General features: G+C 44.1%; 1 protein-coding gene across 3 annotated transcripts in view; it reads left to right on the top strand.

Moving 5' to 3' along the window:
- The window catches only part of SEC24B (SEC24 homolog B, COPII coat complex component), a 162,302-nt gene that overhangs the window by 68,601 nt on the left and 66,063 nt on the right, over positions 1–27,638 (top strand). For all 3 annotated transcript variants that reach the window (XM_073571976.1, XM_073571975.1, XM_073571977.1), the window contains 5 exons: positions 5,636–5,738; positions 5,831–5,957; positions 8,431–8,540; positions 18,903–19,015; positions 20,319–20,437. In XM_073571976.1, the coding sequence (XP_073428077.1) occupies positions 5,636–5,738; positions 5,831–5,957; positions 8,431–8,540; positions 18,903–19,015; positions 20,319–20,437 (572 nt within the window). The remainder of the gene's footprint in view (positions 1–5,635; positions 5,739–5,830; positions 5,958–8,430; positions 8,541–18,902; positions 19,016–20,318; positions 20,438–27,638) is intronic.

Below are 27,638 nucleotides of genomic sequence, written 5' to 3'. Positions count from 1 at the left end.
AAACCAAGGCCTGGTTCAAGAGGCAAAAAAATCAAGGTGCTGGAGTGGCCTAGTCAGTCTCCTGACCTTAACCCAATTGAAAACTTGTGGAAGGAGCTCAAGATTAAAGTCCACATGAGACACCCAAAGAACCTAGATAACTTGGAGAAGATCTGCATGGAGGAGTGGGCCAAGATAACTCCAGAGACCTGTGCCGGCCTGATCAGGTCTTATAAAAGACGATTATTAGCTGTAATTGCAAACAAGGGTTATTCCACAAAATATTAAACCTAGGGGTTGAATAATAATTGACCCACACTTGTATGTTTAAAATTTATTAAAATTTAACTGAGCAACATAACTTTTTGGTTTGTAAGATTTATGCATCTGTTAATAAATCCTGCTCTTGTGTGAAGTTTGAAGGCTCTAACATATTTGCATCTTATCAAACCTGCTAAATCTGCAGGGGGTTGAATACTACTTGTAGGCACTGTGTATGTGTATATATATATATATGTGTGTATATGTGTGTGTGTGTGTGCGTGTATATATATATATATATATATATATGTGTGTGTGTGTGTATGTATATATGTATGTATGTGTGTATATATATATATATATATATATATATATATATATATATATATATATATATATATAGCACCCCTTCTCACGCGGACATCATACTACACCCCCGCCGAGCACGCTGTCACATGGACATCATACACACACTGGGCTCACCGTCATACGGACATCATACACACACACCCCGGGCACACCGTCACACGGACATCATACATCGGCACGCCGTCATATGTACATCATACACGCACACCGTCACACGGCCATCATACAAACTCCAGGCACACCGTCACATAGACATCATAGCTGCATGAACAGACACATTACTTATACACACATGACACACATATCGGAAGGAAATGTAGGAAATCCTCTGGCTGTTCATTTCCTACATCAGGCCTCCACTTCTGCTACTGGATACATGATGAAGAAGAGGTGAGTGTGTATAGTGGAGGCCTGATGTTGGTAATCAACAGCTAGAGGATGGGCTGCACACAAGAGACCTGTCAGCCCTGCTGTGTCCCTGCTGTGTCCCTGCTAAATCCCCCCCCCCCTACTTGTCCAGACTGCTGAGCTGCTGGTGACATTGCATAGAAGCACCATCTTGCATGTGAGCAAAGACCCCACATATCCCGACCTTACAGCTTACACTTGGGAATTACTATATAAAGGGTATAAATGCCATAAGCATGCAATAATATTCAATGTGGATTCCTAAAGCATTCCTGTGTAATCCATAAACGGATAATATATATACAGTGTGTGTGTGTGTGTATATACAGTGCCTTGCGAAAGTATTCGGCTCCCTGGAACTTTTCAACCTTTTCCCACATATCATGCTTCAAACATAAAGATACCAAATGTAAATTTTTGGTGAAGAATCAACAACAAGTGGGACACAAGCCAATATGCTAAATGACTTTTTTTCAACAGTATTTACACAAGAAAATCCCATGACGGATAACATGATTAGGGATAAAAATTCTCCATTAAATGTCACCTGCTTAACCCAGCAGGAAGTACGGCAGCATCTAAAAATCACTAAAAATGACAAATCTCAGAGCCCGGATGGGATACACCCCCGAGTACTGCAGGAATTAAGCACAGTCATAGATATACCATTATTTTTAATCTTTAAAGATTCCATAGTAACAGGGTCTTTACCACAGGACTGGCGTATAGCAAATGTGGTGCCAATATTCAAAAAGGGGACAAAAACTGAACTTGGAAATTATAGGCCAGTAAGTTTAACCTCAACTGTGGGTAAAATCCTGGAGGGTTTTCTAAGAGATACTATACTGGAGTATCTTGAGAAGAATAACCTCATGACCCAATATCAACATGGGTTTACAAGGGACCGTTCCTGTCAGACTAATCTGATAAGCTTTTATGAAGAGGTAAGTTCCGGACTGGACCAAGGGAATGCAGTGGACGTGGTGTACATGGACTTTTCAAAAGCTTTTGATACGGTGCCACACAAAAGGTTGATACATAAAATGAGAACAATGGGGATATGGGAAAATGTGTAGGTGGGTTAAGATCTGGCTCAGGGATAGGAAACAATGGGTGGTTATTAATGGAGCACATTCGGACTGGGTCACGGTTAGCAGTGGGGTACCACAGGGGTCAGTTTTGGGCCCGCTTTTTAACATATTAATGACCTTGTAGGGGGCATAGAGAGTAGAATTTCAATATTTGCAGATGACACTAAACTCTGCAGGGTAATCAATACAGAGGAGGATAATTTTATATTACAGGAGGATTTATGTAAACTAGAAGCTTGGGCTGATAAATGGCAAATGAGCTTTAATGGGGATAAATGTAAGGTCATGCACTTGGGTAGAACGAACAAGATGTATAATTATGTGCTTAATTGTAAAACACTGGGCAAAACTGTCACTGAAAAAGACCTGGGTGTATGGGTGAACGACAAACTCACATTTAGTGGCCAGTGTCAGGCAGCTGCTGCAAAGGCAAATAAAATAATGGGATGCATTAAAAGAGGCATAGATGCTCATGAGGAGAACATAATTTTACCTCTATATAAGTCACTAGTGCTACCACACTTAGAATACTGTGTACAGTTCTGGTCTCCGGTGTATAAGAAAGACATAGCTGAACTGGAGCGGGTGCAGAGAAGAGCGACCAAGGTTCTTAGGGAACTAGGGGGTCTGAAATACCAAGACAGGTTATTACACTTAAGGTTATTTAGTTTGGAAAATCGAAGGCTTAGGGGTGATCTTATTACAATGTATAAATATATGAGGGGACAGTACGAAGACCTTTCTAATGATCTTTTTACTCTTAGACCTGTGACGGGGACAAGGGGGGGCATCCTCTACGTCTGGAGGAAAGAAGGTTTAAGCATACTCACAGATGCGGATTCTTTACTGTAAGAGCAGTGAGACTATGGAACTCTGCCATATGATGTTGTAATGAGTGATTCCCTACTAAAATTTAAGAAGGGACTGGATGCTTTTCTTGAAAAGTATAATATTAGAGGGTATATACACTAATTTCCTTAATATTGCGTTGATCCAGGGAGCTAGTCTGATTGCCGTATGTGGAGTCGGGAAGGAATTTTTTTCCCCAATGTGAAGCTTAGTGTTTGCCACATGGGGTTTTATTTGCCTTCCTCTGGATCAACATGTTAGGGCAAGTTAGGATAGGATATGGGTTGAACTAGATGGACTTAAAGTCTTCCTTCAACCTTAATAACTATGTTACTATGTTACAATTGTGAAGTTGAACGAAATTTATTGGTTATTTTAAATTTTTGTGGAAATTCAAAAACTGAAAAGTGGGGCGTGCAATATTATTCGGCCCCTTTACCTTCAGTGCAGCAAACTCACTCCAGAAGTTCATTGTGGATTTCTGAATGATCCAATGTTGTCCTAAATGACTAATGAAGATAAATATAATCCACCTGTGAGTAATCAAGTCTCCGTAAAAATGCACCTGCTCTGTGATAGTCTCAGAGTTCTGTTTGAAGCACAGAGAGCATCTTGAAGACCAAGGAACACAACAGGCGGGTCTGTGATACTTGTTGTGAGTTCATTTTCCCCTTCACTACTGAGGCCCGAGGAACTCCCTCTTCTGGTAAAGAAAGGTAGTGAGCCTGATTATCAAACACCTGAGCCTAATGATGATGACTGGCTGAGTGGAGTTACTGACTGGATATAAGGCTGCCAATGCCCTTCTGCCCTGCGGGTGATTTCTCTGTGGGATCTTTGGAGACCAGTCTGAATTCCTGCTCTTCTAAAGCTAAGTTTTCTGCTCGGCTTTTTGCATTCTTTCTTTGACTTTGTTTTGCTTTGTTTTTCTAGATTTCTGCCATTCCCTGCTGGGGTGAGCTGAATTCCTTTAGCTCTGTCTTCTGAAAATACCTGAGTGCTGATTTAGTTTTTGAAGCCTAGCTGCTTCAGGGTCTTTTTCCATATCAGCTTGTTGGATTATGTCTTTGATAGGGTTTTGGCCGATTGCAGACAGCAACCTTCCTTTCCTGTTCTGTTAGCTTGGGCCCCATCGTTTGCTCAGCCTATCTTTCTATCTGTGTGAGTGTTTTTTCATCTTGCTTCACCGTCATTATATGTTGGGGGCTGCCTTTTACTTTGGGGTCTGCTCTGGGGCAGTTTAGATTTCCTTTTCTGTCTTAAGGCTATTTAGCTCTCCGGCTGTTATCGAGGGGTCTAGGGCACCGTAGGAACCCCCCACGGCTACTGCTAGTTGTGTTGATAGGTTCAGGGGTCTGCAATCTGATAGTTGCCAACTTCTCTGGTTTTCTGGACGTAGCTTCTATTTTTGTGTCTGCCTCCTACGGTGACTCAATCATAACAGATACTGTTGTGGAGAAGTTTAAAGCCAGATTTGGATGCAAAATATTTCCAAAACTTTAAACATCCCAAGGAGCGCTGTGCAAGCAATCATATTGAAATGGAAGGAGTATCATACCACTGCAGATCTACCCAAGACCCGGCCGTCGCTCTAAACTTTCATCTTAAACAAGGAGAAGACTGATCAGAGATGCAGCCAAGAGGCCCTTGTTCACTCTGGATGAAGTTCAGAGATCTACAGCTGAGGTGGGACTGTCCATAGGACAACAACCAGTCAGGCGTAAAGGCAACACAGCTCATCACCCTGAGCACACCATCCCCACTGTCAAACATGGTGGTGGCAGCATCATGGTTAGGCCTGCTTTTCTTCAGCAGGGACAGGGAAGATGGTTAAAATTGATGGGAAGATGGATGGAGCCAAATATAGGACCATTCTTGAAGAAAACCTGTTGGAGTCTGCAAAAGACCTGAGACTGGGACGGAGATTTGTCTTCCAACAAGACAATGATCCCAAATATAAAGCAAAATCTACAATGGAATGGTTCACAAATAAACGTATCCAGGTGTTAGAATGGCCAAGTCAAAGTCCATACCTGAATCCAATCGAGAATCTGTGGAAAGAGCTGAAAACTGCTGTTCACAAACGATCTCTATCAAACCTCACTGAGCTCGAGCTGTTTGCCAAGGAAGAATGGGCAAGAATTTCAGTCTCTCAATGTACAAAATTGATAGAGACATACCCCAAGCGACTTGCAGCTGTAATCGCAGCAAAAGGTGGCACAATAAAGTATTAAGTTAAAGGGGATTTTCATTCAACTTCACAATTGTGTTCCACTTGTTGATTCTTCACCAAAAATTTACATTTGGTATCTTTATGTTTGAAGCATGATATGTGGGAAAAGGTTGATAAGTTTCAGGGGGCCGAATACTTTCGCAAGTGACTGTACATGTATGCGTGCGCACACACACACACACACACACACACACACACGTGTGTGTATATATAGGATCTATATAGTCCTATATAGGACTATAGATCCTATATAGGATTTATAGTCACCAAATAGCCAGTAATATATCATTATTACTGGCTATTTGGTGACTATAGGTCCTATATAGGCTTTAATCTAGAGTACAGTTTATTTCCTTGGATTTATCCTGGTTGGATATGTCTTTCAGTATACACTTTTTATGATTTGAAACAAAGCCCAATCTCTAGTTTTGCTGTCTGTCTGCAGGTTTTTTAGGTGCACACTCACAAATGTCCCACAGACTCAGGCTCTCTTGAATAAAGCAAAGCTTCCTCTTGGATTACTTCTTCATCCTTTCAAAAGCAAGCCGGTAAGGATTTGCAGCTCTTTAGAAAGGTTTTAAGATTTTTACTGTAATTGTGTGATTATAGCAGTTAATTATTTTTTTTCCTTGTTATCCAGCGTATCACCACTTTATCACCAAGCACCATTGTGCGTTGCAGAAGTTGTAGGACATACATCAATCCATTTGTATCTTTTATTGACCAGAGGAGGTGGAAATGTAATCTTTGTTACAGGGTGAATGACGGTGCGTATAATCCATTATTAGTCAGTAGATAAACAGTCGCACTCAAGTGTGGATTAATCTTGCCAAAAAATCTTGAAGATTTTGTGAAATTTTTGGATATTAATTTTATTTCAAATACATCAAATAGTGTAACACCGCAGACAAAAGAAGTATCCAAAATGTGGGTATAATATGGTAATCCAGGATATGAGTATACTATGGTTACGTTTCGACCTACTAAGAGGCCTTTCTCAAACCATACTCAAGTAGTGTCAAGGAAAAGATTAATTAGAGCATTTTCAGAAGTCCCAAACAGGGGCTGATGGCATGGGAGCAGCTTGGACCTGCGGTATAATCCATTATTATATTTCATACTAAATATAATATGATACCTGAAACCCAGTCCAGCAGTGATAATATCCTGTGATTAAAACATTCATTATAAGTAAGCAATCGCACAAAGAGTGATAAGTGACACATCGCTTAAGTCAGTGTTTTAGCCCCTAATTCATGCTGTCCTCAGATTACATAGTGAAACCTGCTGACAGATTCTCTTCAAAGGGGTTGTCCAGGACTTACACAGTGTGTTGATGGCCTATCCTTTGGATAGGTCTTCAATATGTGATTGATGGGGATGTGACCCCTTGCCATCTATTCCTGCCGGTGCTGGTCAGTTGTGCTGAGTTTCAGAGCTGCACAGCTCAATTAACGGAATAGTACCTGCTGTCAAGTACTGTACATCTGCCCCTTATTGGAATCAATTGGGGGCGGATGTGCAGTACCCGGCTTCTGCCCCTAGGCAGTTGATACAGCTGTGCTTTGCTGCTCTGCACATCCAGCCAGGACCAATGGGCAGGGGGTTGGGTGTCGCACCCCCACAGATAGGCCATCAATATAAAAGCTCCAGACAACCCGTTTAGCTTATAATATCACAGGCAGCAGCAGTTTTGCGGCATTTCATTGACTGGATGATCGCTGAATGTATGTCAGTGGCAAAAATTAATGTAAATTAACACGAAGGCAGTCACGTTAAAGAGACCATGCTATACCCAGAAATGTATAGGATATAGGCGTAATCTGCAGGTGTATAGCATTTAAATCATGTCTGACAGGCGTACTGGAACAGGAGCTGCAGGAAAAAAATGAAGTCATTTCCTCCCTGCAGCTACTAGCTTCCAGTCATTGTGGCTGCTGTGCAGGGAGCGGTTAGTGTCACTCCCCACTGTGCTATGAGCTGTTATCAGTCCCTGTCACTTTGATTAACAATTTTCTCTGCAGCAAGTGTGTGCGCTATCAATCAAAGTGTCTGATTACAACGTGCTTACGGTGTCGAGTGTGACTAATTGTTTCCTGCACCACCATGATGACTGGAAGTTAGTAGCTGCAAAAAATACAACTTAATTTTCTCTATAGCTGATACCCCAATAAGCTGATTAAACTAGATTTATAGCTATTTACCTGCAGGTAATTGGTGTTTTCGGCCATGTCAGGTTCTCTCTGACAGGTAGATCCCTGTGCATATTCACTAGTCTGGCTGTGTAGTAGCGCGCTGCTCTGCAGTTCAGTACAGTGCGGTGCTACATGCTCTTTAAGTGTACTAGGGTGAGAAGCACATCGAGGCCACGTTCACACTTTCAGCATTTGGTCAGTATTTACATCAGTATTTGTTATCCAAAACCAGAAGTGGGTGATAAGTCCAGAAGAAGAGGTGATGTTTTTCTATTATACTTTCCCTCTGATTGTTCCACTCCTGATTTTGACAAATACTGATTACTGATGTAAAATACTGAACATGTTAACATGGCGAAAAACCACATGTGAAGACGATTGTTATTTTCTACTACAGTTTGTTCATTGTACTCTTTTTATCTTTTTATATACCCTGACTTATCATATTTTTCGGATTATAAGACGCACTTTTTCCCCCAAAATTTTGAGGGAAAATGGGGGTGCGTCTTGTAGTCGGAATATACTTACAAAATACTGTGGTGGCGGTCCCGGTCCGACGCTGCAGGGCGAAGCAGCCTCCCTTCCCAGGCTGGTGCGTTGCCGAGATCTCAGTCTGAGCATGCGCCGCTCCGTGCGGCCATTTTCCTGGAGGCCACCACATCACAACAGTGGATCTGCGGGGGGCCTCCAGGCTTTCACAAAATGCCGGGGGAGCCCCACCGCACCACAGTGCACCATCACTGCACCTGTCGCAAAATGCTGGCGGAGCCCTGTCACACCACCGCCGAACCTGTCGCAAAATACCGGCGTAACCCCAGAGCACCACCGCCTGGGATGAGATATTCCGGATGCCACCGCACCAGCCTGGACCACCGAACAAACCCTGTGACCACACGCCCCTGTGACCATTCCTCCACCTGTGCCGATCCCCCACCCTGGTAAGCTGAATTCAGACTGCAATATGGACCCCCATTTGACTTTTTCTTCCCTATTTTCCTTCTGAAATATTGGGGTACTTTATCTGAATAATTTTTTTTTTTTACAGTACCAGAAGAGTTTATGTACAATCCAATCACTCGATCCTATGGAGAGCCGCATAAACGACCGGAGGTCCTGAATTCTTCAGTGGAATTCATTGCTTCATCTGATTACATGGTAGGATTTTAGATCATTCCAAATGGATGAATTATGATTCAACTTAAAATTGTGGCTCATTCTGGGAAACAGAGACCTGCGAAACCCATAAAGGCAACAGGTTTCCAACCAGAGGAGCAGCACTTTTAGACCTAATACTATCTAATAGACCTGACAGAATAACAAATCTGCAGGTCGTCAGGCATCTAAGAAATAGCGACCACAATATTGTACAGTTTCACTTGTCTTTCGCTAAGGGACTTGTCAGGGAGACACAAACACACTGAACTTTAGGAAGGCAAAGTTTGACCAGCTAAGGCTAGTTCACACTAGCGTTACTAGGTGCAGCGCACGGCCGCAGCTAAGCTCCGCCCCCAACGCTAAATATAGGGTACGCTGATCACATGCAGCGTCATGTGATCAGAGGAGGAGCTGACCGGAGGGGGTGCAGCCGGGGGCTGAACTTAACGGCGGCCGTGCGCTGCGCCATGTAACGCTAGTGTGAAACTAGCCTTAGAGATGCCCTTAATCAGGTCGACTGGGACAATGTCCTCAGAAATAAGAATACAGATAATAAATAGAAAATGTTTAAGAACATCCTAAATAGGTACTGTAAGCAGTTTATACGTTGTGGGATTAAAAGGACAAGAAATGGGAAAAACCAAAGTGGCTAAACAAAGAAGTAATGGTTGTAGATAACGAGGCAAAAGCTAATATACTAAACATCTTCTTCACAGTTCAAAATGAAATGCTAGGTGAAATGTCAAGCGACAAAGAAAACTCTATATTAAGGGTCACCAATCTAACCCAAGAAGAGGTGTGAAAGCGGCTAAATAAGATTAAAATAGATAAATCTCCGGGTCCGGATGGCATACACCCACGAGTACTAAAAGAACTTAGGGTGGTTTCACATTAGCGTTTCAGGGCGCAGCGACGGCCTGCGCACGGCCTCCGCTAAGCCCCGCCCCTGCCACGCCTCCTCCGGTAGCTCCGCCTACCGGCGCATGACGCTGCATGCGTCCTGCGTCCCCTATCTTTATCACTGGGGACGCAGGCCGTGCGCAGTATGCGTTTCGCGGTGCATGCGTCCTATTGACGGTGCGCCGACCAGCGCCAAGCGCAATCTGTTGCAATTTGGTTGCGCTCGGCGCACCGTCAAAAGGACACATGCGCCGCCAAACGCATACTGCGCACGGCCTGCGTCCCCAGTGATCAAGATAGGGGACACATGCAGCGTCATGCGGCGCTACCGGAGGAGGCATAGCAGGGGGCGGGGCTTAGCGTCGGCCGTGCGCAGGCCGTCGCTGCGCCCTGAAACGCTAATGTAAAACCACCCTGAGTAATGTAATAGACAAACCATTATTTCTTATATTTAGGAACTCTATAGCGACAGGGTCTGTTCCACAGGACTGGTGCATAGCAAATGTGGTAACAATATTCAAAAAAAGGCTCTAAAAGTGAACCTGGAAATTATAGGCCAGTAAGTCTAACCTCTACAGTCATGGCCAAAAGTTTTGAGAATGACACAAATATTAATTTTTACAAAGTCTACTGCTTCATTTTTTCTAATGGCAATTTGCATATACTCCAGAATGTTATAAAGAGTGATCAACTTAACAGCAATTACTTGCAAAGTCAATATTTGCCTAGAAAATGAACTTTATCCCCCAAAACACATTTCAACATCATTGCAGCCCTGCCTTAAAAGGACCAGCTAACATCGTTTCAGTGATTGCTCCATTAACACAGGTGTGGGTGTTGATGAGGACAGGACTGGAGATCAATCTGTCATGATTAAGTAAGAATGACACCACTGGACACTTTAAAAGGAGGCTGGTGCTTGGCATCATTGTTTCTCTTCTGTTAACCATGGTTATCTCTAAAGAAACACGTGCAGTCATCATTGCACTGCACAAAAATGGCCTAACAGGGAAGAGTATCGCAGCTAGAAAGATTGCACCTCAGTCAACAATCTATCGCATCATCAAGAACTTCAAGGAGAGAGGTTCCCTTGTTGCCAAAAAGGCTCCAGGGCGCACAAGAAAGACCAGCAAGCGCCAGGACCGTCTCTTAAAAGTGTTTCAGCTGCGGGATCGGGCTACCAGCAGTGCAGAGCTTGCTCAGGAATGGCAGCAGGCAGGTGTGAATGCATCTGCACGCACTGTGAGGCGGAGACTCTTGGAGCAAGGCCTGGTCTCAAGGAGGGCAGCAAAGAAGCCACTTCTCTCCAGGAAAAACATCATGGACAGACTGATATTCTGCAAGAGGTACAGGGAGTGGACTGCTGAGGACTGGGGTAAAGTCATTTTCTCTGATGAATCCCCTTTTCGATTGTTTGGGACATCTGGAAAACGGCTTATTCGGAGAAGACCAGGTGAGCGCTACCACCAGTCTTGTCTCATGCCAACTGTCAAGCATCCTGAAACCATTCATGTGTGGGGTGGCTTCTCAGCCAAGGGAATGGGCTCTCTCTCAGTCTTGCCTAAAAACACAGCCATGAATAAAGAATGGTACCAGAATGTCCTCCAAGAGCAACTTCTCCCAACCGTCCAAGAGCAGTTTGGCGATCAACAATGCCTTTTTCAACATGATGGAGCACCTTGCCATAAAGCAAAGGTGATAACTAAATGGCTCAGGGAACAAAACATAGAGATTTTGGGACCATGGCCTGGAAACTCCCCAGATCTTAATCCCATTGAGAACTTGTGGTCAATCATCAAGAGACGGGTGGACAAACAAAAACCTTCAAATTCAGACAAAATAAAAGCATTGATTTTGCAAGAACGGACTGCTATCAGTCAGGATTTGATCCAGAAGTTGATTGAGAGCATGCCAGGGAGAATTGCTGAGGTCCTGAAGAAGAAGGGTCAACACTGCAAATATTGACTTGCTGCATTAACTCATTCTAACTGTCAATATAACCTTTTGCTACTCATAATATGATTGCAATGATATTTCGGTATGTGATAAATACATCTGACAAACACACACAAAAACCAGAGGGCAGCAGATCATGTGAAAATATAATATTTGTGTCATTCCCAAAACTTTTGGCCATGACTGTATTGTTGGTAAAATATTTGAAGGGTTTCTGAGGAATGTTGTTCTGGATTATCTCAATGAGAATAACGAACTCCATATCAGCATGGGTTTATGAGGAGTCGCTCCTGTCAAACCAATCTAATTAGTTTTTATGAAGAGGTAAGCTATAGACTGGACCAAGGTGTGCCATTGGATGTGGTATATCTTGATTTTTCCAAAGCGTTTGATACCGTGCCACACAAGAGGTTGGTACACAAAATGAGAATGCTGGGTCTGGGGGAAAATGTGTGTAAATGGGTAAGTAACTGACTTAGTGATAGAAAGCAGAGGGTGGTTATAAATGGTATATTCTCTAACTGGGTCGCTGAGACCAGTGGGGTACCGCAGAGGTCGGTGTTGGGACCTATTCTCTTCAACATATTTATTAATGATCTGGTAGAAGGTTTGCACAGTAAAATATTGATATTTGCAGATGATACAAAACTATGTAAAGCAGTCAATACAAGAGAAGATAGTATTCTGCTACAGATGGATCTGAATAAGTTGGGAACTTGGGCCGAAAGGTGGCAGATGCGGTTTAACAATGATGAATGTAAGGTTATACAGTTGTGGCCAAAAGTATTGACACCCCTGCAATTCTGTCAGATAATACTCAGTTTCTTCCTGAAAATGATTGCAAACACAAATTCTTTGGTATTATTATCTTCATTTAATTTGTCTTAAATGAACAAAAACCCAAAAAGAATTGTCCTAAAGCCAAATTGGATATAATTCCACACCAAACATAAAAAAGAGGGTGGACAAAAGTATTGGCACTGTTTGAAAAATCATGTGATGCTTCTCTAATTTGTGTAATTAACAGCACCTGTAACTTACCTGTGGCACCTAACAGGTGTTGGCAATAACTAAATCACACTTGCAGCCAGTTGACATGGATTAAAGTTGACTCAACCTCTGTCCTGTGTCCTTGTGTGTACCACATTGAGCATGGAGAAAAGAAAGAAGACCAAAGAACTGTCTGAGGACTTGAGAAACCAAATTGTGAGGAAGCATGAGCAATCTCAAGGCTACAAGTCCATCTCCAAAGACCTTAATGTTCCTGCGTCTACCGTGCGCAGTGTCATCAAGAAGTTTAAAGCCCATGGCACTGTGGCTAACCTCCCTAGATGTGGACGGAAAAGAAAAATTGACAAGAGATTTCAACGCAAGATTGTGCGGATGTTGGATAAAGAACCTCGACCCACATCCAGACAAGTTCAAGCTGCCCTGCAGTCCGAGTGTACAACAGTGTCAACCCGTACTATCCGTCGGCGTCTGAATGAAAAGGGACTGTATGGTAGGAGACCCAGGAAAACCCCACTTCTTACCCCGAGACATAAAAAAGCCAGGCTGGAGTTTGCCAAAACTTACCTGAAAAAGCCTAAAACGTTTTGGAAGAATGTTCTCTGGTCAGATGAGACAAAAGTAGAGCTTTTTCGGCAAAGGCATCAACATAGAGTTTACAGGAGAAAAAAAGATCCATTCAAAGAAAAGAACGCTGTCCCTACAGTGAAACATGGCGGAGGTTCCCTGATGTTTTGGGGTTGCTTTGCTGCCTCTGGCACTGGACTGCTTGACCGTGTGCATGGCATTATGAAGTCTGAAGACTACCAACAAATTTTGCAGCATAATGTAGGGCCCAGTGTGAGAAAGCTGGGTCTCGCTCAGAGATCATGGGTCTTCCAGCAGGACAATGACCCAAAACACACTTCAAAAAGCACTAGAAAATGGCTTGAGAGAAAGCACTGGAGATTTCTAAGGTGGCCAGCAATGAGTCCAGACCTGAATCCCATAGAACACCTGTGGAGAGATCTAAAAATGGCAGTTTGGAGAAAGCACCCTTCAAATATCAGGGACCTGGAGCAGTTTGCCAAAGAAGAATGATCTAAAATTCCAGCAGAGCATTGTAAGAAACTCATTGATGGTTACCGGAAGCGGTTGGTCGCAGTTATTTTGGCTAAAGGTTGTGCAACCAAGAATTAGGTTACTTTTGTCTGGCCCATTTTTGGAGTTTTGTGTGAAATGATCAATGTTTTGCTTTTTGCTTCATTCTCTTTTGTGTTTTTTCATTTAAGACAAATTAAATGAAGATAATAATACCAAAGAATTTGTGTTTGCAATAATTTTCAGGAAGAAACTGAGTATTATCTGACAGAATTGCAGGGGTGTCAAAACTTTTGGCCATAACTGTACATATGGGAAGAAGGTATTAATATCACCATTACACACTGAACGGGAAACCACTGGGTAAATCTGACATGGAGAAGGACTTGGGGATCCTAGTTAATGATAAACTTATCTGGAGTAGCCAGTGCCAGGCAGTGGCTGCCAAGGCAAACAGGATCATGGGCTGCATTAAAAGAGGTCTTGATACACATGATGAGAGCAGTATACTGCCTCTGTACAAATCTCTGGTTAGACCGCACAGTTTTGGGCACCGGTGCTCAGGAAGGATATAATGGAACTAGAGCGGGTACAAAGGAGGGCAACAAAATTAATAAAGGGGATGGGGGAACTACAATACCCAGAGAGATTAGCAAAATTAGGATTATTTAGTCTAGAAAAAAGACTGAGGGGCGATTTAATAGCCATGTACAAGTATATAAGGGGACAATACAAATATCTCTCCAAGGATCTGGTTATACCAAGGATTGTGACGGTCACAAGGGGGCATTCTCTGTGTCTGGAGGAGAGAAAGTTTTTTCACCAACATAGAAGAGGATTCTTTACTGTTAGGTCAATGAGAATCTGGAATTCCTTGCCTGAGGAGGTGGTGATGGCGAACTCAGTCGAGGGGTTCAAGAGAGGCCTGGATGTCTTTCTGGAGCATAACAATATTGTATCTTACAGTGATCAGATTCTTTAGAAGGACATAGATCTGGGGATTTATTCTGACGGAATATGGGCTGAACTGGATGGACAAATGTCTTTTTTCAGCCTTGCTTACTATATTACATGGTAATCTATTATGACCTCATTGTAGCCATGGCAACCCATTATGACATCATCCTCGCCATGGCAAACATTGTGACATCATCATCAACATGGCAACCTATTATGACGTCATCATCAACATGACAACCTATTATGACATCATTGTAGACATGTCAACCTAATATAGCATTGTCGCCATGGCAATCCATTATGACATCGCTACCATGGCAACCATGATGACATCATCTGCGCCATGTCAACCTAATATGTCATCATAGTCACCATAGCAACCATTATGACATCATAGTCACATAACAACCGTTATGACGACATAATCAACATGGCAACCTATTATGACATCATTGTCGCCGTGGCAACCATTATGACATCATCGTTCGTCGCCACGTAAACCTATTATGACATCATCATCGCCAAGGCAACCACTATAACATCATCATCAACATGGCAACATGACATCAGGGTCACCATGTCAACCCATTATGATATCATTTTTGCCATATTAACCTATTATGGCATCATTGTCACCATGGCAACCCTTTATGACATCTTCGCTATGGCAACCACTGACGACATAGTCACCATAGCAACCATTATGACATAATGAACATGGCAACCTACTATGACATCATTGTCGCCGTGGCAACCCATTATGACATCATCGCCATGGCATCCAATTATGACATCATTGTCGCCATGGCAACCTGTTATGACAACTTTGTCACCATGGCAACCATTATAACATCACGATCGCAACCTGTTTTGACATCATCGTCCGTCGCCATGTAAACCTATTATGACATCATCATCGCCAAGGCAACCACTATAACATCATCATCAACATGGCAACCTATTGTGACATCAATGTGGCCATGTCAACCCATTATGATATCATTTTTGCCATGTTAACCTATTATGGCATCATTGTCGCCATGGCAACCCATTATGACATCATTGTCGCCATGGCAACCCATTGACATAATCGTTACCATGGCAACCTATTATGCTGTCATCATCTCCATGGCAACCATTATGACCTCATCTTCACTATGGCAACCCATTAAGACATCGTCTCCATGTCAACCATCTATTTATATAATTACCTTGTAATGTTTTAATTTCCTGTTCTGTCCAGATGTCACTGTATCCCAGAATTCCAAGTGGAGGAAGTTCGACTGCCATATTGGGACACTCAAGTGATGGGTGTCTCAATATGGAAACTCCTGCCGGTACCAACCTATTGCGCAGTACCACCAGTGGAACACAGTTGCACCACACACACACTCTATACGCCGTACGCACCTCACACTCACGCAGCCTCTTGCGCAGTACCACCAGCGGAACACCGTCGCACTGCGCCTGCATGAATTCTTCGCAGGCGCAGTGAATCATTCGGCTGATCCCGGCGGCAGATGCGCGACGTGTCTACAGGCAGAGGAAGGCGGTCAGATTAAAGGGGTTTTCCCATGAACGAAAGTTCATTTTAAAAATTGTCTGCGTCTGACTGTGCACGGAGCATACCACATCTCCTGGGCAGGGGAGGAAGCAAAAGACAATACTGACATTACAGCAGGGGATCACAGAGGATTCTATTTGTGAGGTAAAATATTTCACTGACTGTTTTTAAACAATATTTTACCTTGCAAAATGTATCCTCTGCGATCTCCTGCTGTAATGTCAGTATTGTCTTTGGCTTCCTCCCCTGCTCAGGAGCTGTGGTATGTTCTGTACACGGTCAGACACAGACCATTTTTAAAATGAACTTTCGTTCATGGGAAAACCCCTTTAAATAGGATTTCTTCCTGACATGCTGTGCACTGACCTGTGTACCCCATCACTAAACAGTCAAACAAGAGATGACATGAGAGGAAAAGACAGCAGATGGGGGAGCGAGAGCGCACAGGGGTGAGACAGCTCAGACGGGACAGCACAGGAAGTAGAGAGACAGCATACAAGGGGGATAGCACATGGGGTAGACAGGTCAAAGAAGAGAGCACAGACGGGCGAAGTCAGCACATGAGTAAAGAGAGAGTGGATAGATGGGTGAGCACATGGGGGGGGATTCTTAAAGCTGCAAAGCTTGCCCCCATTGTGACATTACCGCCCTCCCGATGCGATAGCATCGGATCTCCATTTAGTTATGACATAATCGTCAAAATGGCAACCTATTATGTCATCATCGCAATGGCAACCATTCTGACATCCTCTTCGTCATGTCAACCTATTATGATATCATGGTTGCATGGCAACCTATTATGACATCAAAGTCACCATGGCAACCATAATATATATTTAATGCAATCCAGTTTCGATGATTGTGGAAGGCTAAATACTTATGTACTATCTTCACTATTTAATTGTAGTCAAGCCTTTTTGTAAACTCCTGCCATCACTCTTAAATTCACCGTTGAAGAGGTTGTCTCATTTGCCAACCACTGCCATAGTCTGCATATACACATATGGACATCCTAGTTATTGTCCTTTCTCAGGATTACGCTATATACATCAGTTTCCATATAGTACCCTGAGGATAGGGAATATAAAGGAGACAATGCCGTGCAGGATCTAAGCGCAGTATTAAAAATCACAAAAGTCCAAAGCTGATGCGCTCACCAGATTTAGGTTGAAGGAACAGCGTAATGACCCTGGGGGGAATCCCAAACAAGAAATGTACCAGAAAGCACAAAGAAGGAAAACCCTAACATTTAACTTTTAATTCAATGATTAAAAAAGACACACAGATGTGAAATCAATAGATACCAGGGGATCAGGAATCAAAAAACCAAAATACGCAATACGTATTGAGGATATAGATAAATATATCAGAAGGGCAAAAGGCTAATATTAGGATACAGCCCTTCCTGACTGCGGAGGTTGGCACCCTAGTTGTTGACAACATGGCGCCCCCGCTCAACGTCGGCGTCCCTAATAACGCCCTAGACCACCCTACGTATACAAAAAGGGACACAAAAAAGACACACACTCACACCTATAATACCGAAAAACAATAGTTTCATAAAAAAGTGCTATAGTGCTGTAAACTTATCTCGTAGTATAAATACCCCCAACAATGAAATCTTATCTCGGAGTCAAGCAAGGGTATAAAAAATGCAGCTTCATGACACTTCTCTCGTAGTCAAAAAATACTGACACGCTGCAATAGGCAGACCAATGGGTAAATACCTCCTTAAGAAAATTCAAAAAACGTCTACAGAGAAGTTTAATATATACAATGAGTAGCACCTATAGAAAACGTCCAAAACTCAGGACAGACCTGTGGAATATTTACACTGCACATTTATTAAATGACAGACAAAATATTGAAAAAAATGCATTCCACATGCGACGTCTGTTGCAGAAAGACAAGGGTATGCAATAACCCTATATAGCATAAGGCAAAAAAGGGTATAATAACCCTGTGTAGCAAGAGGCTATCCCAAACAAGGTCCTGGTTAATCGGTTTGCTGCACAGCTCCTAGTCCACAAGGCGATCCTCAATCGTCCGCAGGTGAAAGTAGAAAAGATATATGGTTCATATTTGCATATAAAATCCTTTTGCTTCGAAGTGAACTACACCCCTTATCCACCTGTACTAATGAACTAAACTAATCAAGAGGAGTAAGCAAATCAAGTGAAGTATTGGTGCTGGTAGCAAACACCCCTCCCTTTCCTTTTGCAAAAAACGTTTACTATCTTTTTAGTATGGTTGTATAATTTACCTTATGAAGTCTTTTGCTCTTTTCAAGCCAAAACGCGTTGTTTTTACTTGGTATATGTAGAATAAAAAACTTTTTCATTAAGTCATTTTAGCACATGATATAATGTTCGGGAGAGCCAGCAACAGACTGGTTTTCTGCATCTTTTTTTGCTATATACACTAGAGTAGAGCCACCAACAATGGTCCTATTCATTAGTATGTGTTGTACGTATAAATCTTTAGCAAATATTAAGGTTGAAAATGAAGTGAATAATGAAAGAAGTGATACTTGGCTTACTGATCACTGCCATTCCTTTTCCAACACTCCCAGGCACCTGATGATATCTAATTATTGTTCCATCTGGACAGTGTGACCACCATACTGATCACTGGCTATGGTGAAGAGTTGGTTTCTGCTTTGGTCAGTGATTGGCTGCAGTGGTCACAGACAGGGGTGACAGATTGGAGGGGATTGGCAGTGCTGGATCATTGGCAAATTTATCAGGTTCATAATTTGTCATTATTTTATGCTCTTTTGCCCTCCTTGACCCAGTTGGGGTAAGCCTCAGAAAACTGTTTTAACTTTATAGGAATGTACCATAATTCCATCTGGTCTTTGAAGTAAATGTTTCTTTTTTTAATTTTTGTCATAGCTTCGTCCTCCACCTCCAGCTGTTTATCTGTTTGTTCTGGATGTATCGTACAACGCTGTTGAGTCTGGGTATCTCCAATGTTTCTCTCAGTCACTTTTGGATAATCTAGACAAGTAGGTATACCAGTTGGTGAATTTTACTTTTATTAGTAGCTGACAACCCTTTCTCAATAAACATGTTTACCCTCATAAAATGACAACACCAAAGCCGTTCCAGCGGTGTTGGCACTCGGTCTCCCAGGGCTTTCGTGAGTTGGTCACTTGAGCCCTATGCCTAATATGCGCTGGCTTCACTCTCCCTGCCTTCAGATGTACTGGACATCAAAAGGAAGTGAGCGGTCAGCCGCAGCTCCGACTTCCACTTGGTATCTGATTCATCCAAAGGCAGGGAGAGTGAAGCCTTCATTGATTGGGCGCAGGGATTGTGTGACATAACATTGTAACGTAAGCCCTGGGAAAGTGAATGCTGACACCTCCGTATCGGAGATGGGATTGTATGAGTAGTGGACAACCCCTTTTAAGAGTTAAATGGTTGTAGGACTGAGGACCCCCTTACCTACCCATGTGCATAATATCTGTTAGGGTGTAGAATGCTTTCATGATGTCCAAGTTGGGATATTTTATCTGGAATTAGAATTATAAAGCACAGGTAATTCCTGAGACCCTACCATAGACTTCTGTAAGGCTAGTTTCACACTTGCGTCTTTGTGCGCAGCGCATCGTGCGCAAGTAGAAACGCACGTTTTTGCATGCGTTTGCAGTTTTTATGCGCATGCGTTTTCTAGGTGTCACATTTCACAGGAGGAAAATCCTTGAAAATTCCTTGAACCAGACTCCACCAATGGGACATCAGTGGGCATGTGTCATGGGAATTCTTTATATAGACCCTGTTACAGCTGAATTCTTCAGATTTTGCTGCTGATTAAGACATGCTGCAATAAAAAAGAGACATTAGTACATAATATAAATGGAGAAAAAAGTACAGTCAGACATTAGGTTTTTATACTCGCATTTCAAACAATGTTTCTTTGTGTAGGGGGTGGTTTAAACCAGTTTCTAGACATGTTTACTCTTAAAATGCATGCGTACGCATGTCCATGCGCACGCCTGCGTTCCCATTGACTGTAATGCGTTGTTTTGACGCATTCCGTGTGCATGCGTTTTTTGACGCTTTTGGACGGACCAAAATACGAAAATGCAGAGGAACGCATGCAAACGCAAGACCATGCGTACTCAATGTTAAACATAGGTACGCATGACGGATGCGCACGATGCACTGCGCACAAAAAAGCTAATGTGAAACCAGCCTAAGAGAGCCAGTGCTTTCTATATAATAATCTTTATTATTGGAGACTTGGGCATCAGGAGTATAATGCTTAATAATGATTTATCATTAATTGGCCGTATTTGTTGTAAGGTTACGGGGAGATTCAAGAACAAAGATCGGCTTCATAACATTTGACAGCACTGTGCATTTCTACAATCTACAGAAAGGTCTTTCTCAGCCACAAATGTTAATCGTATCCGATGTAGAAGGTAAGTTTTCCAAACCATGGGATGAGCAGAAGGCACAATAAATGTAATTAAAGGGAAAATTAAAGGCTCTGAGCCAAGATTTTGGTTGAGGTTCATACATTGGCAACCATCTCAACAAACCTACCAGATCTGTTGAGTAATAGCTCAGAACAGATCTGTTAGATTTAGGGTTTTTTTCCCATTGAGTTATTGTTTTCATGAAGTCATCCAAGCCACAACTTTATTTTCTCCTACTCCTCATTGGGGGACACACAGTGGGTGTTATGCTGCTTGCCACTAGGAGAACACTAAGTAAGCACAGAAAAAAGTTAACTCCTCCCCTGCAGTATACACCCTCTCGCTGGCTTACCCAGTTCTTGCTTCGTGTCTGTAGGAGGCACTTGGGTCTGGCTTCAGACCCCACCGTTTTTATTTTATTTTTGAATATTCTGTAAATTTTAATTTTTTAACTAACGGAGTGAAGGGGGCGACGGTTCCTTTCTATGGCCCGCTCTCCCCCGAACCAACAACAGGCAAGTACGCGGAGTATACCTCCCCGTACACTTTCCTGCGACGACTGGGGCTGATTCATCTGGCGATGGTTCCTTTACGGTCCTGGTACCCCTCACGGATACGAGGGCGAGCGCACGGAACGCACGTAGAAGATTTGACCAGCGCTTTCGGATGCCCTGAATCAGCCCCATAGCTCTCCGTCCCCCTTCCCATAGGGTGGACCGATTGAGCAATACCCCTGTAACAACCTCTCCAGCTCTGCTACATCTCCCGGGAGCTTTTTTACCTCAGGATCTGAGATGGGATGAAACCTGCAGGCTCCTAGACAGCGCAGACGGAGCCAGCATCGGATTGGAGGTATGGGGTCGGGACCTAGTCCCTGGGAGAAGCGCTGACCGAGTCTCAGCGGCGGCATACCGGTGCCCTGTCGCGACCCCCCGCTCCCCCCTTCACCCAGCGCTCGCCGCGGGTAGGCCCAAAAATGTAGTCCCCGGCGTTTCGGCCTACTAGGCCGCAATTTACATAGTGCCGCCCACTGTTAGCGCCGCCGCCCATGTCTTTGGCACCTCTCGCTCTGTGCGAGAGGCGCCCTTGCTAGTCTCGGGGGGGGCATGTCCTTAACCCCTTCTCTGCTCCTCGGGCTCTGTGACGGCTGCGGGGGTGCGCGCACGGATGGACGATATTCCTCCCAGGGACACAGCGTCAGGACCGCAGGTAAGCTGCATCTGCTCTCAGAGAAAAGCTTAACCCCTTCGCACATTCCCTGCAGCTGCAGCTCAGGCTCTGCTTGTAACCCTTTCACGGGCCCTATGTCTCAGTCTAAGGAAGCAAAAAAGGGGGCTAATAAGCGCACTGCGTTCTTTACCGCTGGTACCTATTGCAAGACTGCCTTGCCCAGTACCCAGACTAATCCACTATGCACGGATTGCGACCCGGCTTGTGCTAAAACACCATCCGCCGCCGCTGCAAGGTGCTCCTTGCGTTTAGTCTCCCTGAGTGGGCTGCGTCCTTGTCACAGTCTCTGGAGTCACTGACCAAGGCTATAGACTCCTCCGGGAATCCTCTTTAAGTCAGAACGCGTCTTTACCGCCCAAGGAGGACTTTGGCGACGGCCGGGAACCGTCCACCAGCAGGGGCCATGCTCGTTCAAGGGATCCTCAGGTCTCTAGAGAGTGGACCCATGACGCGTCCCCTAGTCACGCTCGCGATTCAGCATCGGCGAGTTCTTTCTCTCGCTCTCCCTCTCCTAATGTTTGCAAACAACATGTCTGAATTCGGGTCTGACATGTCAGTCCCTCAGAATTCCCTAAATGTCCATGAATCGCTTGATTCTCTGACTGAGTCAGTCAAGAAGTTCTGATGTTGGACGAGGAGATGCTTCTGCAGAATCGGTACGGTTTGCGGCCAGAAATAATTCCCTATCCAATGCGGCCCGTCGAGCCATATGGATGAAAACCTGGTCGGGGGACTACCAATCTAAAAATAAGTTATGTTCCATACCCTTCTCAGGCGGGAAGGTATTTGGGCCAGCTTTGGATAAAATTCTAGAGTGCCTCCGACGACAAAAAAGGTTTTCCAGAGGAAACACCAAAAAGGCAATTTCCCTTTCAGAGATCCCGCCCATACCAGAGGCAGGAATATAGAGGGAAAGGGAAATCTTCTCGCTGGGAGTACTCGAGGGGGGGAAGAAGTAGAGCTCTCCCTTCTCGCTCCGGACAAAGTTCCAGGAGCAGAAGGCAATGACGCCATGCCGGTAGGGGGGCGCCTAAAACACTTTGCAGGGGCATGGCAGCGCATCTCCCAGAACCCATGGGTCCTCAGTACAATTGCCCAGGGCTATACCCTCGAGTTCACAAGATCCCCTCCAGCACGATTTTTGGTTACAAAACCCCGTTCCGAAGCCATGGTAGACCCTATATGGGCAGACATAAAACTCCTGTTAAAAACGGAAGTAGTAATTCCTGTCCCAAAGGTAGAGAGAGGTCAGGGCCACTATTCTACACTCTTCACAATAAAAAAACCATCGGGGGAAAGCCGAACTATCATAAATTTAAAGCCATTGAATCAATGGGTTCGTTACAAAAGGTTCCGAATGGAATCCCTGAAAACCGCCATCCCGCTAATAGACCAGAACGCGTCCATGTGCACTATAGATTTAAAGAACGCATATTATCACGTTCCCATCCATCCTCAATCTCAGAGGTTCCTGCGTTTCGCCCTAGAGAAAAGAGGCAAACACTACCACGTCCAGTTTCAGGCTCTTCCGTTCGGCTTGGCATCAGCACCTCGTGTTTTCACAAAACTGGTGGCCGAAGTCGTGGCAGACTTAAGACAAAGAGACATAATCATCGTGCCTTATTTAGACGACTTCTTGGTAATATCCCGGTCAGCGTCCGAATTAAAAGAACAACTCAGCTCAATAATTTTCAGCCTCGAGAGCCTAGGTTGGATCCTAAACAGAGAAAAATCAGATCTGCGGCCCAGCACCCAGAAAAAATTCCTAGGGGTAATGCTAGACTCCAGAAAAAGGGTCTCGTTCTTGCCGGAGGTGAAGAAGAAGCCCATCATGGACAAGGTGCGGCAGTTCGGCCAACACCAGATTTCGATAAGGATCGCGATGGAAGTCCTGGGCACCCTAACCGCATGCATACCCTGTGTCATGTGGAGCCAGGCTCACACAAGAATCCTACAAAAGGAGATCCTTACGAAATGGGACAGACGGCAGTCCTCGCTGGACAAGAAGTTCCGACCGTCTCCGGCGCTGAGATCATCTCTGAAATGGTGGATCAGCAACAGAAACATCAGCCGGGGAGTTCCTTGGATCCTGTCTCCATGCGTGACCATCACTACAGATGCCAGCAGGGAAGGATGGGGAGCCCACCTAGAAGGAAGATTCTTACAAGGGACGTGGCCCAGGAATATCCGCTTACAGTCCTCAAACTACCGAGAGCTGCGAGCAGTCTGGGAGACTCTGAAGAGAAGCGGTTCAAGACTACAGAACCAACATATAAAGATCATGTCGGACATCGTGACCACAGTAGCCTTCCTACGCCACCAGGGGGGCCCAAGGCACGGGAAACTTCAGAAGTTTGCAGCTCGCATCCTCACCTGGGCAGAAAACAATTCTCGCTCCCTATCAGCAGTGCACCTGGAGGGCTCCCAAAACAGGATAGCCGACTAAGCAGACAAGAAGTCCGAACCACCGAATGGGAGCTAAAAGAGGAGATCTTCAAGGATCTTTGCCATCGCTGGGGGACACCCCAGCTGGACCTCTTCGCGACAAGGAAAAACGCCAAGCTGAAGAGGTTATACTCCCTCAACCCGGCGGACCATCCGGAAGAAATCGACGCCCTGGACCAGAATTGGGGAAGGGGATTCCTATACGGGTTTCCACTGATTGCCATAATACCGAGGGTCCTCAGGAAGATCCAGGAGGAAGGAGCTCGGGTGATGCTGAACATACCTTTTTGGCCCAGGCGGAGTTGGTTTTCCCTCCTCAGAAAGATGGCTCAGAGGGGGCCACTCCACCTACCAACAATACCAGACTTGCTCTCCCAGGGTCCAGTGTTACACCCAGACCCAGGAAGCCTGCAACTGGCAGCATGGATCCTGAGAGGGACATCCTAAAGTCCAATGGCCTCTCGGACCAGGTGATCTCCACATTGCAGGCCAGCCGAAAACCGGTGACAAGAGCGATATATTGTAAAATCTGGAAGAGATTCTGTACAGAAAGTGGTAGTGCCCCTCTAGACCTATCTCGGCCTGATATCCCTCGGATCCTGGACTTCCTACAGGCCGGATTCGATAAGGGCCTGACCCCGAGCACACTCAAAGTCCAGATAGCAGCCTTGAGTACCTTCTTTAATTTCTCCCTATCCTCCCATCCTTGGATAGCGCGATTTACTAAAGCCACCCAGAGGCTAAGACCCACATTGAGGAAAACTGTCCCCACATGGGACCTAAATCTGGTATTCAACGCGCTGTGTAGGCCCCCTTATGAGCCAATTTCAGTAATAGACATTTCAAAGCTCACACAAAAAACTGCTTTTTTGGTAGCTATCACCTCAGTTAAACGTTTAGGTGAGATCCAGGCCCTCTCAATCCAGAATCCCTACATTCAGATCTTCGAGGACCACATAACGCTCAAACTAGATCCAAGATTTCTCCCTAAGGTAGTATCGCCGCAGAATCTAAACCAAGAGATAATCCTGCCCTCGTTTTGTCCAGCCCCAAAGAATGATAATGAAAAATTGTTTCATTCTTTGGATGTTAGACGCACGGTCGCCCGTTACCTGGAAGTCACCCGGGACTGGCGACAGGACACAAAACTATTTGTCCAGTACGGCGGCAAAAATAAAGGTAGAAGTGCGGCTACACAGACTCTAGCTAGGTGGATAACAACAATAATCTCCTCGGCGTACGAGGCAGAGGGCTTGCCGGTACCTGAAGGGCTTAGGGCTCATTCCACCAGAGCGATAGCGACTTCATGGGCAGAGAGGGCGGGTGCCTCAGTAGAACAGATATGCAGGGCCGCCACCTGGTCTACACCAAATACTTTCTGTAGACACTATAAGTTGGACACTCTATCAGCTAGCCAGGCGACCTTCGGTCGCAGAGTGCTACAAGCAGTAATCCCACCCTAAGCGAATTCCTACTTTGGTATTCCCCATGGTGCTGTCAGGATAGGACGTCCTGGAAAACGGAGATTAGACCTACCGGTAATGTTATTTCCAGGAGTCCATCCTGACAGCACTGGTAGTTCCCTCCCTATGATTTGTATTGGTATCATTATGCTTGTACTAAATCTAAATAAAATTTAATTGCATCATACTGGTGTGGTACTTGGAAAAATCACTGGAGTGTGGTGTGGGAGGGGACCTTTTAACCTCTCGTGCATTTCCTGTCCCTGGAAGGATGGAAGGACAACCCCATGGTGCTGTCAGGATGGACTCCTGGAAATAATATTACCGGTAGGTCTAATCTCCGTTTTCCCTTCAATTATTGATCATGAAATCTTACAGCAGTAAACTGCCATCCTTCCAATGATGACGCACAGCAGTAATGCTGCTGCCTCCGTTCCCTTCGGCGACCCACTATGCAGGGAACTTCAACACTGCCCCCTTCACAAGCGCTCTGCATTAATCATCTGGTATAATCAGAAACACTCTTTATTTGCCCCCCAACCTCTCTGTTAAAGCAAAATAGAAAAAGAAACTACATTATGGGCACTTCTGGATATAGTGTGGGATATTTTTATATGCTAGGGTACAATTGCCACTGCAGCACATGGTTAGCACTGCAGTTAGCTGACTGCTGGTAACGTGGGATGTTCTTTTCATGTCTTCATTGTTACATACAACTGATTACTTTTTGCGATTAAACTTGGTTCACTGTCATTTTTTCGATTTTATGAGCTCTGACTGACTGTACAAAGCTCTACTTGTGTTTTTTATATTATTATTATTATTATTATTATTATTATTATTATTATTATTATTATTCACCTTTTAGGCTATGTACACACGTTTTGGAATTGCCCCGGGAATCCCGGAATTCCATTCCGCGGGAAATATGCGAGAAAACCGCATTTTAATTCCCGCCTATTTTAATGTGAACAAAAATGGAGGGCACCACTGGAAAGAGGGGTTCACCAGAGACTAGTCAAAAATATGTGACAGAAAAAAAGAACAAAGCGACCAGCCTATGAATAGGGAACACCACATGTATGAGTAAAAAATGTATGAAATTTATTGAATACATCCAACACAGACATGGAATAACACAGACTCCATAAAAACATTTAAAAACATGTGGAAAAGTGGTAAGTCAAATCATGAAATAATGATATGATAAACCTCCCACATCAACAGACCCCACAGACAATGTATGAATGAGCACTATAAAGTGTCTAATGAGGAACAGTCTCTAAAACAAACAAATGAAAAAAGGCATTAAACATGAAAAATCAAAATGCCTGACTGGTTTGGAAAGAGAACTATTCACAGCACCATGAATGTATTAAGCACATATGAAACCCCTGAACTGGCATCTATGTACTCACTGATGTAGTTAATGAGCACACACTCCTGTGGACTGCATATAACAAAAAAAAAAAGTTGAGCAGATGAATACAAGAATGGAAAAATATCAAAAGCCCATATGGGACAGCAGTACTAATGCCCTTGCACCTCTAATAAGGTCGTTGCAGACATACAGACCACAAATGGCAGAGACAATGAAGGCAGAAAAGGTCAAATAAACCAAAGCTCCATAATATGCCAGTGCATATGAAAAATAAAGTGCCTGGTGCTTCTGTGGGATGAGTGTGCGGGGGGAGCGAACCCCACGCGTATCGCCACCAGAAAGTGGCTTTCTCAAGGGAGAAATAAAGCGCTGTAACCATGAATGTGTTGGTCATATAAATACCCTAAGTACAGGTGAAGTATAATGAGATGAGAACCTTACCAACATAGGGCGGCGAGAGATGCATGTGGCCGGGGCCATCTTGTCAGTGTTACGACGTTTAGCAATAAAGTTCTTTGAAATAAAGCGGCCGGATAATATTGCAACCACGGCCATATTGTCAATGAAAACCGCTGACAATAAAGATAAATGAACAAGCCACGCATGCGCAGAGGCGAGTTTGCTGAAGTGAGGCCACAAAACGCTAATAGAAAACTAAACAATATTTATATGGCATCTATATATA

This window comes from Dendrobates tinctorius, unplaced genomic scaffold, assembly GCF_039654945.1.
Source record: "Dendrobates tinctorius isolate UK_male_01 unplaced genomic scaffold, ASM3965494v1 ptg000030l, whole genome shotgun sequence".
Lineage (NCBI taxonomy): Eukaryota > Metazoa > Chordata > Amphibia > Anura > Dendrobatidae > Dendrobates > Dendrobates tinctorius.
Note: the sequence above shows the minus strand (reverse complement) of the source record. Positions and strands in the feature narration are given on the sequence as shown.